This window comes from Guyanagaster necrorhizus, assembly GCF_019112545.1.
Source record: "Guyanagaster necrorhizus MCA 3950 unplaced genomic scaffold BT62scaffold_9, whole genome shotgun sequence".
Lineage (NCBI taxonomy): Eukaryota > Fungi > Basidiomycota > Agaricomycetes > Agaricales > Physalacriaceae > Guyanagaster > Guyanagaster necrorhizus.
Genome location: NW_025064888.1, coordinates 1,056,760 through 1,070,676, shown reverse-complemented (window position 1 = coordinate 1,070,676; position 13,917 = coordinate 1,056,760). Strand labels below are relative to the sequence as shown.

Below are 13,917 nucleotides of genomic sequence, written 5' to 3'. Positions count from 1 at the left end.
TACCGTCATTCAGCTTGGCGTGCGCCTCGGAATATGCCGTCAGGACTGCTCCACCTAAGCTAGTTTTGTTCAGGCCTAATACACGTTATCTCGGTTTGTCCAATGATTGGGGATTTGAAGAGTTGTCTGTACCGCACCATTGCCGCCAGATTGTCGGCATAGATGAATAATAAGGTCACGTACGTTTTCAATTACCACGGTATTTCGCTGCGCGCCTATGGGCTATTCATTATTACCGTTCAAATCATGATTCCGATATACAACCGCCGCATCAGGCATTGCTGAAGGGCCGTCTTGTTGTTCGCTAGAACAGGAGATGTGCGGTCAAATTCTAAATCCCGGCGCTTCTGCTATTCAGGAAAAACAAGCCGCTGTCTGTCTGACCGAGGGAGTCTTACGTCTGACTCTGCCCCTTAATACGATGCCCGACGAGGATCGACGCCGCCCTAGGAAGACTTCCTAATTCCATTATGATAAATGCGCTTACCATTTACGTTCCTGATCTTCAAATTTCACCGAATTCCTTCCAAATGGATTTGATGCCCTTGACAGTTGACTGCGACTTGAGTGAGGGGGAGGGGGGGCCGACTTTCGACCTGTTATGTCAATACGAAGAGCGGATCGGCATAGTGACTGACCGACGAAGGCGTCGAAATTTGTGTAGATGTCCGAAGCTGTCCATCATGACCTGAAAAAAAAAAAACCTGCGCGCCATACTTCATGCATCATCCGCCATCATGCGTGATTATGCCAGGAATGAACTCATATAGAATGCGGGAGGATCGTAGACCGGGAGTCAGAAGTTGTCCCCCCCCCCCGGTAATCCTAGTATCCCAGCGCGCCGGTTGAGTAAAAACCGAGTCGTTAGCACTAGTAACGATTCTTTTGATCATGAGATGTCCTCGGAGAGACATCGGCGCTCCAACATGAGCGTCCACGATGGGACCACCGACACAGAAAAAAATAAACCGCGAGAATCTCGAATGGGGAGGCCGGCGATGGGTATCCTTCTCGGTAGATTTCAATATCGGGGGTGACGGTAGTATTCTTAAGCTAAACGGTCCATATCAGTCTTGAAGAAACTAATGGTACCGTAATGAACGGGATTAACGCTTTTATGCGTGGGTCAGCATCTGTACCCTCGAACTGAGGCGGAAAGATTCGTACACGAGATCCTGGACGCTCGCTAACATCCGCGGAGGTGTGTACACAAGACACAGACGTGAGAGACCAGAAGTACAGGAACCCTGGCCCCTCGATGCTGTCAGGCTGTATGGAAATCGCGAATGGGCGTGACACTGACTTCGAAGAAGACATGGGCGCTGGAAGACCATCCCAAGCTTGGAAAAACCAAAGGAATCCTGGGTAGTCTAGCCAAGAATTGATATCTGGTTAATTATACTTGCACGGATGACTATCAACATACCTCGTGTTCCTCCTGCGAGATGCGAGGCCAGATATAATACCCAGGTCGGGAGGCATATGCAAGTGAGTGTCGGCGGTAGAGAAACCCGCTGGAGCATCAAGGAACTCCTTGAGTAATTCTTCCAGCTAGCGGATATAAAAATGGTTCGCCGCCATAAGGTCGTACCCATCTCGGGAAACGATGTATATACTTGGGCACAAATCTTTCGTTCGATCTGGCGCCTTTACTCCGTGGATGGTCAAGGTCTGATCGGCCATCTGCATGCAGGTAAGTCTGTGGGTCTCAGGTCGTCAGTAATAGATGTGAGAAACACGGTAAAAAGGCTGGCTGGATCGTGACGAGGTGATCATCGATTCCGTCAACGGAAGACTAACCGATACTGGGTAACAACCTAATGGCCGAGTTCAACCTATGGGAATTGTGCCGGGTCTTACACTGCAGGAACCCTCCTAGAATAGAGCCATGCGAGCACGGTGCTCGGAGCACCCCATTAATCTCTGTCAGCCATCAGAGGGCTAACACAAGAGTTAATGCCGAAACGGCTCGGTCTCTTTTCGTCGCCGACTGGTAGAATCTCGACACTGGCACCACCCGCTTGCATCCGTCCCGCTGTCCACAAGCTCGTCGCGTACAAATAAGGACAGGTTTAGTATGGACAAGGTCGGCGTGGCTCAAAGTTGAGTAGTGGAGGCTGCTTGACTGATGTGCCCGACAGAACGATGGGTGAAGACATGGTGAAGGTAAGGAGCTTGCTAGCATTCGCCGAATAAAATGTGCTGTCGACGTCCAGAACATCTGCGGGCTGCCCCAATAATGCATCATCGGCTGTAAATAATCCTCACTGCAGAGATGCCGCAATAATATTTCAATGCTTTCTAAGGCCCACAGTCAGCCATAACGGTCTGTAGACCGTTCCAGCAAAAAAATTCCATGATCCAGAGCCGTGAATCAAGAGGCGAAATGATGCCCTGGCATAAACTTTGGCGCGTTGTAAATTTACACCCATTCGAAGGCCGGATCATGCCAGCAACGTACCTTTTACCGTTAGAATGCGGTTACCTGAATATTCGTCAATATTCATCAACAGAACACGATCAACAAAACACGATCAACCGGGCTTTTTTTCTGTATATCCATGGTCACAGTTCCGGATAGACAAATTATCTGGCTCTAATTGTTAGATAGAAATGACACCAACTCCCATACAGGCTAGTAGAAATCACCTGTGAGAGACGAGCACCACGAGAAGGCGGCGGCCGGGTACAATATTATGTCACCTTAACATTGATGGCCGAAGCCTCGGCAGCTTAGGCGCACTTACCAGAGTTGGACGGACGCCCAAACTAGAAAAATGTCGGGGCGGCTATTTTTGAATTTTGTGCCGGTGGGTGTGCCACTGGGCGCTTAAACGTTGGTTGAGCGCTAGCATTGATAGGAATTGTTATACTTCTAAACTCCTTTAGTCAGTAATTCACCCTAATGGAGTTGCTTTTTCTAGCCGTCTCAAAGACCCTCATCTTTGGCGCAAGACTTGGTGAGAGGGTTATTATACAGATTATCCAAGGTTTCCGTTCTACAATCTATAGTTACATATCCTCCATCGGCCTATAGTTTGGCCTGTGACGGCTGCATTTTGCTATGCACTCCAGAAGCTACCAGGCGCTTCGTAGTGTCACTCCAGATCTGCAATAGAATGGGTAAGAGGTAATACGCTTGATGCGAACAACAACACACTTCTGTGCGTGCAACCAGAGTTTTCGAGCCAATAGACATCGTAGTATTGACGATTCTGAGTTCCTCACCCCTACATAGATTCGTTAGCTTTGGCATGTGCATAGGGTATTGATAACTTACAAACCCGCTGGAGAATGGTACGTTATATTCATTGTTTGCGAAACGGTATTGGCTGGTTTCCCATAGGCTAGACTGTACGCTATTATTGCCAGAGTGGAACATCTGAAAAGTAGTTCAGACTCGGCACCGTCAGAATACATAGGCCTCACATGTCAACCAAGTAAGCGGAGCAGCCGCCGTGGATTGTCATGGCACCGTTGAGCATATCTAAGTGCGCCTAAGCTTAAGGAACAGTTTCCGATCGTAGAGAGAGCTAGAAGGCACCTTCGGTCACGACAAGCTTGCACACGACCCTTCCTTCCTGCTTCGTTGGTTCTTCCGCCTTGGGTACCATTGACACCTCGGAAACAGTCATTCCCGACGTAAACGTGGCACCGAATCCTGTGGGCTCTCCTTCGTCCGTTATCATGCGAAAGGTACGCATGGGAGACCCAACGATTCTCTTGATTTCATCCGATACATTTCCGGCTATAGAGGAGACGTCGTCGATCCCAGAAGTTGAGGTTGCCATGAAGAGATGGGGATCATGAAATGGTCGCTTTAAAGGAGCCCGGGCCGGAGTAATGTCAAAAGCCGGGTAACGATACCCTGATAAGATAAATAACACATGAAACGCTTCGCTTGGACATGCTGAAGACAGCTGTTCATTCAGATTAATGGAGGGCACGCGAACAGAAATTGCGATCGGGCCACATTTCAGTGCGTCCTCAGTTCTAAATTGAACAACGTCAGCCGATTTGTGTTTTTTACAGTAGCCACGAACCTTCTCCCCATCAACACGACATTTTCTACGTGTCAGGAATCAGAATCTCCTGCGTCCACATCGTCCACGCCGAATTCCTTATTTGATGATTTTGCGGAGCTGTCTTCAAGCTCTCTTGGCCCGGCAGCACTTGTCGATGCTCCTCCAATTCCAGGTCTGTTCTTCACCCCCTCTCTCCGTCTTCCCGCAGAATTCGCAAATGCCGTGATGAACTACTGCTTGGAAACTTTCTTCACGTCTGCCAACATCAATCAGATCATGCTCTTCTGTCGCGCTCCCAGTGCGGAATCGTCCACAGGCCTACCGCCACTTCTTACTTCACTGCTCGATGCTCTCTCCCGCCTTCTCAAGCCTACTTTGCCGCCCGAAATCCATTCTTTACTCTTTCCGGCTGTCCCCACCCGAGCCAGGCAGGCCATCATTAATCGGTACGATCCCGGGGAAGGAATAACGCCCCATGTTGATCTTCTGGGGCGTTTTGGAGATGGCATTGTGGGTGTCAGCTTTGGCAGCGGGTGCGTCATGCAGTTCGCGTCTGGCTTGAAAGATCAGGCGTACGGGGTGTACCTTCCGGAGAGAAGTATCATCGTTATGTCAGGAGATGCGAGGTATAAATGGAGTCATGGTATTGAGGAGAAGACGATGGATTATGTTCAGACTCCGGATACATTGTCGGGGGATGCAGGTGGTCGATGGATGAAAAGGACGATGCGGATAAGCATAACCTTCAGATGGTTGCTGCCAGGAGCAGAAGTCGTGGGTGGTGCTGAAGATAGAGATCCCTCCGGGTAAAACGTTTAGTTATATATGATCCTGCAACTTAATCATACTTATTATTTGCTCACCAGGTAGCAAATGTGTTGACGTTATGTAATGCCCTCAATGTCTACCAGCCTTTGATGCGCGGCGGCTACTATGTAATAACTACAGACTGGCGGAAACTCACATGATCAATTCAATAGTTGCGCATTTCAAAGTTAGATTCTAGTCTCCCTTCAACTAGAGTTTCCTTCTGGAATCCTCCTTTACCTCAGGGATGGCATCTCGACGGACCCCACTGCTATTAACCGTGTCGTCGCCCATCGCATCATCGCATTTCACGACCCCACTTATGGTAGAAAAATATGCCAAAGTCACCGGGAATGCTCCAGACGATGTCAAGCAGTGCTTATGTGTCTTTCTTTCGCTCGGACAAACAAAAGGATTCGCGCACGAGGTTCTTTCAAGGCTGTCTATCTCCCATGTTTCGCTCGATGCCTCGCCTGAGCAGCGTACGAGGGATCGATTCAAAGTTGTATGCTCACTGACGGTGACTGAGGGTGCGTTGCGGCTGGAGCTGATTATGGGTCCAATGAAGCACTGTATTTACAGATATGCTGGACGCCACACCAGGGAACATGCACGGAGGCTGCAGTGCCTTTATAATTGATACGTGTGTCTTTACTCTTTCATGCCGTTATGTTATGTTCTCTGTGCTGATGAATCAGCTACAGATGCTCCTCACTTGGTCTGGTAGCCTACGTGCTGTGCAAAACCACCACTAGCTGCGATTGGGTCCAGCTTTACACGATTTCGCAGACCTTGGATGTGATGTATCATTCGTCAGCTTTTTTGTAAGGTCTGATGATAAGACCATGAGATAAATGATGCAACTTGAACAGGGGAGATGGACTGGAGATTGTCAGCACCGGCGTGAGTGTTGGAGCGAGAGCCATGTCAATACGCACAGAAGTGAGATTCATCGAATAGATTAACAGCCAAGGTCCTGACCAATTGGAACACAGATATGGAATACGACGCGTCAATGCATTGTGGCCTCAGGTGTTCATCTCAAGATGCTCCCGTCTTCGTCTCGAGCAAAAATGTGAATGTTGTATCTCATAGCATAGCCAGGAAATAGCACCGAAGCAGTTAGATAATAAAAGACAGCACACCTATGAAGATATAGATACATTTTAACACTATCCAGGTGGACAATGAATCAGTCATATCTTGAACTTTTCTTTGGGGGCGGAGTACGCGATCTCGATCGAGAACGCGACCGCCTGCCACCTCCACCTCGTCCTCCGCGACCGCCTCGTCGGCCCCAGCCGATTTCACGAGGCGGAGGTGAATTCCCACGGTCACCGCGCCTCGGAGGCGGCACACGGCTATCCTCTATGTCTCTATCCCTGTCCCTGTCCCCAACTCCGCCGCCACGTCCACCACCACGGCCCCGAAGACCGTTCGAGTCGCCCCTCCAATGCCCGCCGCCTCCACGAACCATCACAGGAGCTCCGCCAACCCCTGGGCCTCCAGCTTTCCAGCCATTGAAAGGCAGCGCTCGTGTAGTCGTTTCGGGCGGCACAACGCTTTTTGGGAGGAACACCGCGACCAAGAGGTAGTCACCTGGAACAAAACGCAGCTCGTCGAGCGTCCGCTCTTCTCGTTCACGCTCGGTGGGTTCGCGGTTCTCTCCGTCGATGTCTTCGAGGAGACGTGGCGCGGTGGTGGTCAATGATCCTGGCTCTCCAAGGATATCACGAGAGTAAACCTGGCCTAGGTCTTTTGACGCAAAGCGGCCTTTGTTGCCAGGGTCGGCGTATACGGTACGGAATGAGAAACGCGCGAGCGGGTGTCGGTACTCTTGAACCATGGGTGTGCTGTTCCGGATAGTGGTCAGAACCTCTCGTAGAGTGGCGTCCTTCCTGCAATCATTAATTCACTGTATAAAAAAAACATATAGACATGATTACGCACCAAGTGAATATCTGCTGTTCGTCAGTTGTAGGAAGTGGGCCATCTTCGAACTGGGCTATCCGGTGAAAGCTGCCGGTTTTGATAAAGGTCCGAATGAGGAATGGCGCTGTCTGAAGAAATAGTTAGCGACTGCTGATTGTTCGATGGCATTTACCCACTTTTTCTCTGGTTACGATAGGCTGGCCCGCAGGTGTCGTCTCGTTCATGGTGGAGATGGCTGAGTCTGGTACTTCTTGTAGCCGAATGAAGAACTCTGCCAGGCTCGTAGCCAGACACGGAAATTACATAAGACGAAATATCAGCCGGATCAGTTTGAAAATTTCTCACGCCCCCAATCCAAACGATAAGCATCCACTCCTCCTGGTAAGCCACTATCTCGGGTCAATCAAAGCTAACGAAAATGGGCGGACAACAGATAATATTCTGTCGAGGCATCCTGAACTCACAGTAAATCCGTCGGCTCTACCATTAAAAGTAATTCCGACGCATTTCGTTGTGGACAAAAGCGTGGTCAAATATTTATCCGTGTTCCAATCATTTTCCGTTGCATTTGGCCAGTGCGAACTATTCAGCCGACAGGAATGACCATATCAAAAATACAGATTTCTGGAGTGAGACTCGATTGTGTCATGCACTGTGAATTAGCATGAATTTCGCATCTTATGCTCTCTGCAAACAACCGTGTATCCACGCTGTTCCGCGGAAGCTGATATTCCGCAGGCAATCAAACTTCTCTGATAACGACAAACTCTTATCTATGCGTCATCCCGTATAAATGCCTCACTTGCGAACGAAGAAGGTCTGCACTTCATTTCTTATCATGTCTACTCATCAAAACTACGAGAGGCTCAAAGATCCAGAATCAGACCTCATCGAACCAAAGAAACGGCGATGGGGCTTTGGTCTTGTGTCCCTTGTTGCTATCGCCATTATTTCTGTCATATCTCTGCACAATACAGACCTTTGGCGACTCCTTGGCGAGTCAGAGTTATCCGTATCATCAGATATCGGAACTTTTGAGTCAGCGGCTCCCCTCAAGCAATGCGCATCTTCGCTTCCGCCTCCAGTTCACCCTCCTGCCCCGATTAATGTCTGGGCGTCCCTAACTGTTGCAGAGACCACAAGCATTCAACGATGGCTAGAGGCCCCAGAGAGGGGACTTAACTTGACAAGAGCCAGCGTTTCGACTTTCTCCGATAATGTCATCTTCATGATCGAGTTATATTACCCTCCAAAGTCTGCAGCCCTCGCGTACTTGGCTTCTCCAGACGTGGTTTCTCCCCCGGAAAAATTCGCTCGAGTTACCATTCACTATGGTGTGGAACCGGTTATTAGGGATTATCTCGTTGGACCACTTCCTGTAGGTCCCGGAACAACGATGAAACAACTCACAGAGATCTATCATCGAGAGGACATACCGTTCCATGCCGGCGGTTATGCTACCGGTTCCGAGCTCTCTCTCGTCGTTTCCCAAATTGCGCCTTCTTTTGAAGACGCGCTATGGGTACGTATGTCCCTCCTGCGGTCGTTAATTTACTGAGTAGTCACACTGCTAGGAACTTTTCAGAGGCGTGGCTCGTGGCTATAAAAACGACACCTTGGTTGTGGGCGCATCGGCGCCGTTTAGTTTTGATGGAAGTTTCCGCCGTACGTAGCTTCTCACTTGCACGTAACCGGACGCTTGGCTAACAAGGCTTACTATTCAAGGTGTATGGCTCAATTGGAAGCTCAACACTCCAGGTCCATGGTTACACCCGGTCAACTTCTTTCAGTACGTGGACATCAGCGGGACGGACCCTTCTCTTTGGAAAGTTTTAAAGGTAAAAATCGCTATTCTGATCGTTCCGCGCTAGTACTCGTGCTGAATCCAACACTACCAGGTAGTCTATAACCACCAAGTCTTCAATTCAACAGAGTCTTTCATGGAGGCATTCCGGAATGGCACCCTCGTGCGCGTTCCTGAGCGGCCTGAAAACAAGGATCTGTCTTGGACCACGAGGAAACGCGTAGGCGAACAGCGCGATCTTGATCACCTTCCCGGACCTCGGTCGGTGTCCTTTGCGGGGCTACGATTCCGCGTCGACAAAGCCCGCCAGTACATCTCCTGGATGGGATGGAGCATGTACCTTGGGTTTGATCGGGACATGGGTTTGAGCCTCTGGAATATCGCCTTTAAGGAAGAGAGGATTATTTATCAGGCATGTTGTGTCCCTCATTGCGCGCTTGACCGTGGACACCATTAACATGCTCGTATACTCTCCAGCTCGCACCCCAAGAAGCATTGGCACAGTACGGTGAGTCGTGAGCGTTTCTGATATGGTTCATAACAATGCTGATAACTAACCATGTAGGCGGTAACGACCCCATGCAAACAACTACGGCATGGCTCGATCGCTACTTTGGCATGGGTGGCTCCGTCAGAGATATGCTTCCAGGATATGACTGCCCTCACGAAGCCGTATACCTTCCGATGACGACCTACGCCAGCACGGGTAGTGTCGTCAGGAAGAGGGCTGTCTGCATATTTGAGCAAGACACGGGTAGACCGATCACTCGTCACTCTGGATACATGCAAGGCGAATTCGGTGCTGTTAAAGGTTACATTCTTACGGTACGGAGCATCAGCACGGTTGGAAAGTAAGGGCCTCCGTTCTTGAGCTTGGTTCCTTGTTGACTAAATTACCTTCAGTTATGATTATTGTGAGTAGTTGGTCCATTTTTTTTCCCTTTTGGGCTTTTAGCTACATCTTCGGCGACTCATCGTTTGGTAGTAGTAAGCTTCTAGCCTTTTCCCCCCGTCAACCTCTAGATAACCTGCCCTTTATCAGTTTGATTATATGTTCCAACTGGATGGTAGCATCGAGGTGCGGGTATCCGCCTCCGGTTATCTCCAAGGTGGATATTGGGAACCAAAACAGGATGGATATGGCGGAAGGATTCGTGAGACAACAAGTCAGGATTGATGCTCCCACCTAACGGTATAATATCTAACAAGAGCCCATAGTGGGAAACCTCCATGACCATGTCATCAATTTCAAGTGAGTCAACAGGGAACACCTTCTACAAGTAGCTATTGCTCATCGGTTTCCCGCTAGGATTGACTTCGACATAGGTGGTATTGAGAACTCACTTTTGGAAACAACGACGAGCCAAGAAACTGTTACTCAGCCTTGGTTCGACGATGACTGGGGACAGGAAGTCATTCAGCAGAAAATCACGAAGAAAATCATTGAGAACGAGAACGATGCTCTGCTCAAATATCCGCAGAATTTCCAGGGCGGTTATTCCATTGTCAATCAGGATAACCGAAACGCCTGGGGTCTTCCTCGTGGATACGCGATACATCCGGGATATTCCCCCGTTCATAACGTCAGTCCCATCCATCTCGTTAATCCGCCGGTTTGTTTGACACAAAAATACACAGACGGTCGTCGGCTCGAAACGACTGCTTAACAATGCCAATTGGGCCAGATACAACCTGGCAGTGTCTCATCGTAAAGAAAGCGAGCCTTCATCAAGCGCCATCTGGAATATGAACCTTCCAGGAAAGCCCATGGTAGATTTCCACAACTTCTTCGACGGAGAAAATATCACGCAGACGGATCTAGTAGCTTGGGTGAACGTCGGAACGCATCATCTTCCGGTTAGTGAAGATTCACCCAACACCAAGACCAACGTCGCGGCCTCCAGGTCTGGCCATTCACTCATATTTGATGTTGTCTCCCTGATCTAAAATCATGCGTTAGCTTCCTCTTGTCGCCATGGAATTACTTCGACTCGGACCCTTCCATGGAGTTGAGCAACGCTATCTTGCTGAAAATTCCCGAAAAGCCAGGAGAGCCCTTCGGGTATGATGACTATGGCGTTAAGCAGGAATATACCTGCGTTCCGGAGGTCCCGAGTCCTTTCGAGTACTCGTTTGTGGACGTCTTTGATGCCGACGGACAACTTCAAGCCCCTAGCCTTGAAGAGCTGAGGAAGAATGCGTGCGTCATCTTCTTTGATCAAATTAATCGCCTGCTTACCTTTCTTTACTAGGGAATGGCACCATCGCATAAAGGTAGAGCTATAGATGTGCTATTTAGCATGTATATACACAGAAGTACAATCAAAGAATCAAATCTCTGCCTCTGTAACATGGCTGCAAAACCTCTCGTCAAGTCCGGCATCCTTGAAAAAAGAACTAGTGCCATGGCCACCCGCATGAACATAGCGGTGTTTCGAACTCCTCTAAAGATGCCGGAATTCCGCGAGTGAGGTATTCGCAGTTATCGACGTGACTCCAAGTTCTACAGCATTCAGTGATTGCTGGGAGCATCTGCTTCCAGAGCTTAATCTCTGCGCTGTGCGTCTTTATTGTGAGTACCGGATTCCTATCCAACACTGGTAAAGTCCAGTACAAGGCTTTCGTAAATGGAAGGACAAAACAATCAATGACCACGGTATGGGAGGCGAGATCGAGACGAACGTGCCGGAGAATGATTACGATTTCAGGCAAGTTTGTGTCTTCGTTCACGATACAGACGATACGCTAACGGGGCATGTCAATCCCAGCAGAGGCGAAGACCAGGGTGAAAATGTATCTTTTGATTGACAAGAGAGCGTCATCTCTCTGTGCCGCCGGTAGATCTCGCAGACCCCATTCACGCTCGGAGAAGATCAGTGATATGTGTTGTCGGAGCCACTCGAGATTTCCATTCAGATCGATCACAGGAAGGGATGTTAAGGAGGAGTAATGCATGGACCAGAGTCATGGTACCTTGAGCATAGGTACAGAGCCATAATTAAACGAGAGGCTGTCAAGGACTTTTTGATTCGATACAGGAGCTGAGACGTGTAAGAAGTAAATGTACGTGAGCTGCCGAATGAACGCTCTGATAGCAAATGATTTCACCTCTATGTAATGGGACTTTCGTGCAATGCGCAGCTTGATTTTGGCGCCGTCGATGGGATAAGGAAACGCGACAGAATGAGAGAACTTGAAGCCATCAAATTAAAATTCCACTTTGCACGAGGATTTCTGTGTAGCAGTTACGCCATGACCTTTTAACAAGGCTTCGCGGGCAGTATTATCTACCACGTTGGTTCGTATAGACAGCATAATGACATTGTCGGGGTTACTAAGGGAGGCCTTAACGAAAACGGGCTGGTTATCAGAGGTGGCAGGAGATACCTGTTTGAACTTGCCAAGGGTGCTTGAAGTCAGGGAAGCATCCGAGAATGAAGGATATCTCCGACTGAGAAACGCATGTTGACCATCCAACAGCCTCGTTTTAAAAATAGTCAACGAGGAACACAAGTGCTGCATGGGTTCAGAGAGGAATTCTTTTGAAGGTGCAGGTCGGAAAGACAACATGAGAAAACATGACGTCCGTAGTTTTGGGACTAACACACAAAATCCATGCAGGAACCCAGAGCATCAGAATTAGATCCGACGCCCCATACCACCTCAGAGGGTCTTGCGTGATCGTGAAGGATGGATCTTTGAGATCGCCGTCCATAGAAAGTGTTCCAAATACGAGCTGAATAAAAGAGAAGCTGTTATGGAAACCAGCTGCCGGAGATAGGAGCTCGGGCTGGAGCACTGGAATTCCTACATCTTCTGGAACCTTGTTGAAGTTCGCCCAGGGAATCTTCAATACCAACATACCAGGGGAGGAATATCCGACACCCATCTTGTTGAAGATTCAGCCATATACGCCCGTTGATCGGGTTATCGGTCCGTTCGTTCTAAATTTACTTACAAGTTCATACATTTCTGCTCGATCGTTTCCATACTTACTTCCGTCCGTTTTCCTTTCGTTCACACCTCTTGGACCTAACTTTGGCCCTCATATCGGCTCGCAGAAACTTTTCTTTGAAACCCCTACCCCAACCCAAATCCTACCATTCAAACCCAATGAAAATGAGAAATTTAACAGAGAAAACTGGACTGCATTTGAAATGATAATGATGGCCAAAGGAGGACCACAAGGATTAATCAACTACTGGGAAAATTCTGTAATGGTACCAGGACCCTCCCTACTACCTACCCAAACCACCACCCTCACTAGCCTCACCCCCAATGAATACGAGTATGCACAAAGGGAGAGCTGTGCTCTTTCTTCCATTATTTCCAATGTGACAGACATCTTCGGCTTTGGCCTCGACACTTGCGGTACATCCCATGCAGCCTGGACAAAACTGAAGACACAACGCAGTGTTCATTCGAACCTTGTACAAAATTTTCAGAAGAAATGGGTCTGGGTACAGCCTTTTATCATGGTTTGGACTTGTCTTTGTTCTTCCTCGAACAAAGGAGGGCGGTGCATCGTCAGCATCCTTTGTTCGGCTTATTGCCGGGTGGCAGAGATGAATTCTGTTTGAGCGGCACTCTTCCAGTCTATTTGCGGTACTCGCGTGGGTCGTCGATATTGCATTGAGCTTGAAGGTACGTTCGTGTTCATTTCGTCTCGTGTCTCGAGGTGAAGACGCTGGGTGCGGTCTTTGAGTGTGATTCGCGTGACGTAACATCATAGCTAGTTTGACACGCGTCCACTGTTTCAGCGGCTAGTGGCTCGAGTTCGGACACTGGGGAGTGCTTGAGCCTTGCTACTGTCGGCAATGGGGAGCTCAGCGGTGGTTCATTCAGGAGTCTGCCTGTACGAAGAGAGGATGCCTGAGGGGTTGGCATTGGAGTATATCGACTAACTACTACATAGATGTAGTTAGTGGCTCCCGCCAGAATATCTGGGACGTCTCAAGATTACGAGACGTTTCTCCTGACCATCAAAGGTGCAGGAACGGCTTATTATCCTGCTTGATGCTCTGACGAGCAGAATCCCTTGAGCCAGGCTTGCAGTGGCTAGACGCCGAACCCCACATGGTGGTGGTTCTTGATCAAGGGTCCCTCCGCGACACCTTTCTTTTTAGGCTTCACTCACGATATCACATTGCTGACGACCATGGAGCCCTCGACGACATCTTCAGCCAACCGATTCACCCGGATTCCTCCCAAGACGGCGGACTTGGAGGAGACATGGGCATTCCTCAAGCCAGGTGTCGACCATATGATGTCCAATCTCGAGGCTGGCCTTACTTTGCTAACTACACCAACCTGTACACAGTGACATACAATTACTGCACATCGACGAAG

General features: G+C 49.0%; 10 protein-coding genes across 10 annotated transcripts in view; 4 read left to right on the top strand and 6 right to left on the bottom strand.

The window, feature by feature from the left end:
• Positions 1-914: 914 nt before the first annotated feature.
• BT62DRAFT_791318 (uncharacterized protein) lies at positions 915-1,764 on the bottom strand. The gene is made up of 3 exons (XM_043182302.1): positions 1,427-1,764; positions 1,168-1,370; positions 915-1,112 (listed from the first exon to the last, which is right to left on the bottom strand). Exons 1-3 carry the CDS (start codon positions 1,593-1,595, stop codon positions 1,107-1,109), a joined length of 378 nt encoding a protein of 125 aa, XP_043041258.1. The 5' UTR covers positions 1,596-1,764; the 3' UTR covers positions 915-1,106.
• Positions 1,765-3,031: 1,267 nt separating this feature from the next.
• BT62DRAFT_892028 (uncharacterized protein) lies at positions 3,032-3,791 on the bottom strand (the record flags this gene model as incomplete). The annotated part of the gene is made up of 5 exons (XM_043183092.1): positions 3,032-3,109; positions 3,161-3,230; positions 3,281-3,382; positions 3,430-3,487; positions 3,545-3,791. The coding sequence occupies 5 exons, from the start codon at positions 3,789-3,791 to the stop codon at positions 3,032-3,034; spliced, it is 555 nt and encodes a 184-aa protein (XP_043041257.1).
• Positions 3,792-3,983: 192 nt separating this feature from the next.
• BT62DRAFT_791300 (uncharacterized protein) lies at positions 3,984-4,987 on the top strand. Its single transcript, XM_043182301.1, has 2 exons — positions 3,984-4,831; positions 4,892-4,987. The coding sequence occupies exons 1-2, from the start codon at positions 4,251-4,253 to the stop codon at positions 4,893-4,895; spliced, it is 585 nt and encodes a 194-aa protein (XP_043041256.1). The 5' UTR covers positions 3,984-4,250; the 3' UTR covers positions 4,896-4,987.
• Positions 4,988-5,154: 167 nt separating this feature from the next.
• BT62DRAFT_891764 (uncharacterized protein) lies at positions 5,155-5,911 on the top strand (the record flags this gene model as incomplete). The annotated part of the gene is made up of 5 exons (XM_043183081.1): positions 5,155-5,362; positions 5,415-5,475; positions 5,537-5,656; positions 5,705-5,774; positions 5,828-5,911. The coding sequence occupies 5 exons, from the start codon at positions 5,155-5,157 to the stop codon at positions 5,909-5,911; spliced, it is 543 nt and encodes a 180-aa protein (XP_043041255.1).
• Positions 5,912-5,920: 9 nt separating this feature from the next.
• BT62DRAFT_966817 (uncharacterized protein) lies at positions 5,921-6,988 on the bottom strand (the record flags this gene model as incomplete). Its single annotated transcript, XM_043188835.1, has 3 exons — positions 5,921-6,730; positions 6,783-6,892; positions 6,941-6,988. 3 exons carry the CDS (start codon positions 6,986-6,988, stop codon positions 6,025-6,027), a joined length of 864 nt encoding a protein of 287 aa, XP_043041254.1. The 3' UTR covers positions 5,921-6,024.
• Positions 6,989-7,119: 131 nt separating this feature from the next.
• On the top strand, positions 7,120-10,909 carry BT62DRAFT_1075102 (amine oxidase catalytic domain-containing protein). The gene is made up of 15 exons (XM_043179085.1): positions 7,120-7,145; positions 7,198-8,286; positions 8,339-8,429; positions 8,490-8,602; positions 8,663-8,989; positions 9,046-9,076; positions 9,134-9,419; positions 9,472-9,482; positions 9,524-9,555; positions 9,611-9,734; positions 9,787-9,820; positions 9,878-10,151; positions 10,207-10,472; positions 10,529-10,768; positions 10,821-10,909. Exons 2-15 carry the CDS (start codon positions 7,558-7,560, stop codon positions 10,852-10,854), a joined length of 2,592 nt encoding a protein of 863 aa, XP_043041253.1. The 5' UTR covers positions 7,120-7,145; positions 7,198-7,557; the 3' UTR covers positions 10,855-10,909.
• A 56-nt stretch (positions 10,910-10,965) lies between these two features.
• Positions 10,966-12,457, bottom strand: BT62DRAFT_1004515 (uncharacterized protein; the record flags this gene model as incomplete). The annotated part of the gene is made up of 4 exons (XM_043177040.1): positions 10,966-11,313; positions 11,542-11,760; positions 11,818-12,084; positions 12,134-12,457. 4 exons carry the CDS (start codon positions 12,455-12,457, stop codon positions 10,966-10,968), a joined length of 1,158 nt encoding a protein of 385 aa, XP_043041252.1.
• A 315-nt stretch (positions 12,458-12,772) lies between these two features.
• On the bottom strand, positions 12,773-13,219 carry BT62DRAFT_930783 (uncharacterized protein). The gene is made up of 2 exons (XM_043186003.1): positions 13,044-13,219; positions 12,773-12,996 (listed from the first exon to the last, which is right to left on the bottom strand). Coding segments are annotated over exons 1-2 (192 nt in total). The 5' UTR covers positions 13,046-13,219; the 3' UTR covers positions 12,773-12,806.
• On the bottom strand, positions 13,163-13,675 carry BT62DRAFT_930782 (uncharacterized protein). The gene is given in 3 exon segments (XM_043186002.1): positions 13,163-13,198; positions 13,210-13,417; positions 13,567-13,675. 2 exon segments carry the CDS (start codon positions 13,644-13,646, stop codon positions 13,225-13,227), a joined length of 273 nt encoding a protein of 90 aa, XP_043041250.1. The 5' UTR covers positions 13,647-13,675; the 3' UTR covers positions 13,163-13,198; positions 13,210-13,224.
• The window catches only part of BT62DRAFT_791163 (Cullin repeat-containing protein), a gene marked incomplete at its 3' end in the record, with an annotated part of 1,794 nt that continues 1,468 nt past the window's right edge, over positions 13,592-13,917 (top strand). Inside the window, exon 1 of the mRNA XM_043182300.1 lies at positions 13,592-13,746. Coding sequence (XP_043041249.1) covers positions 13,727-13,746 — 20 coding nt within the window. The remainder of the gene's footprint in view (positions 13,747-13,917) is intronic.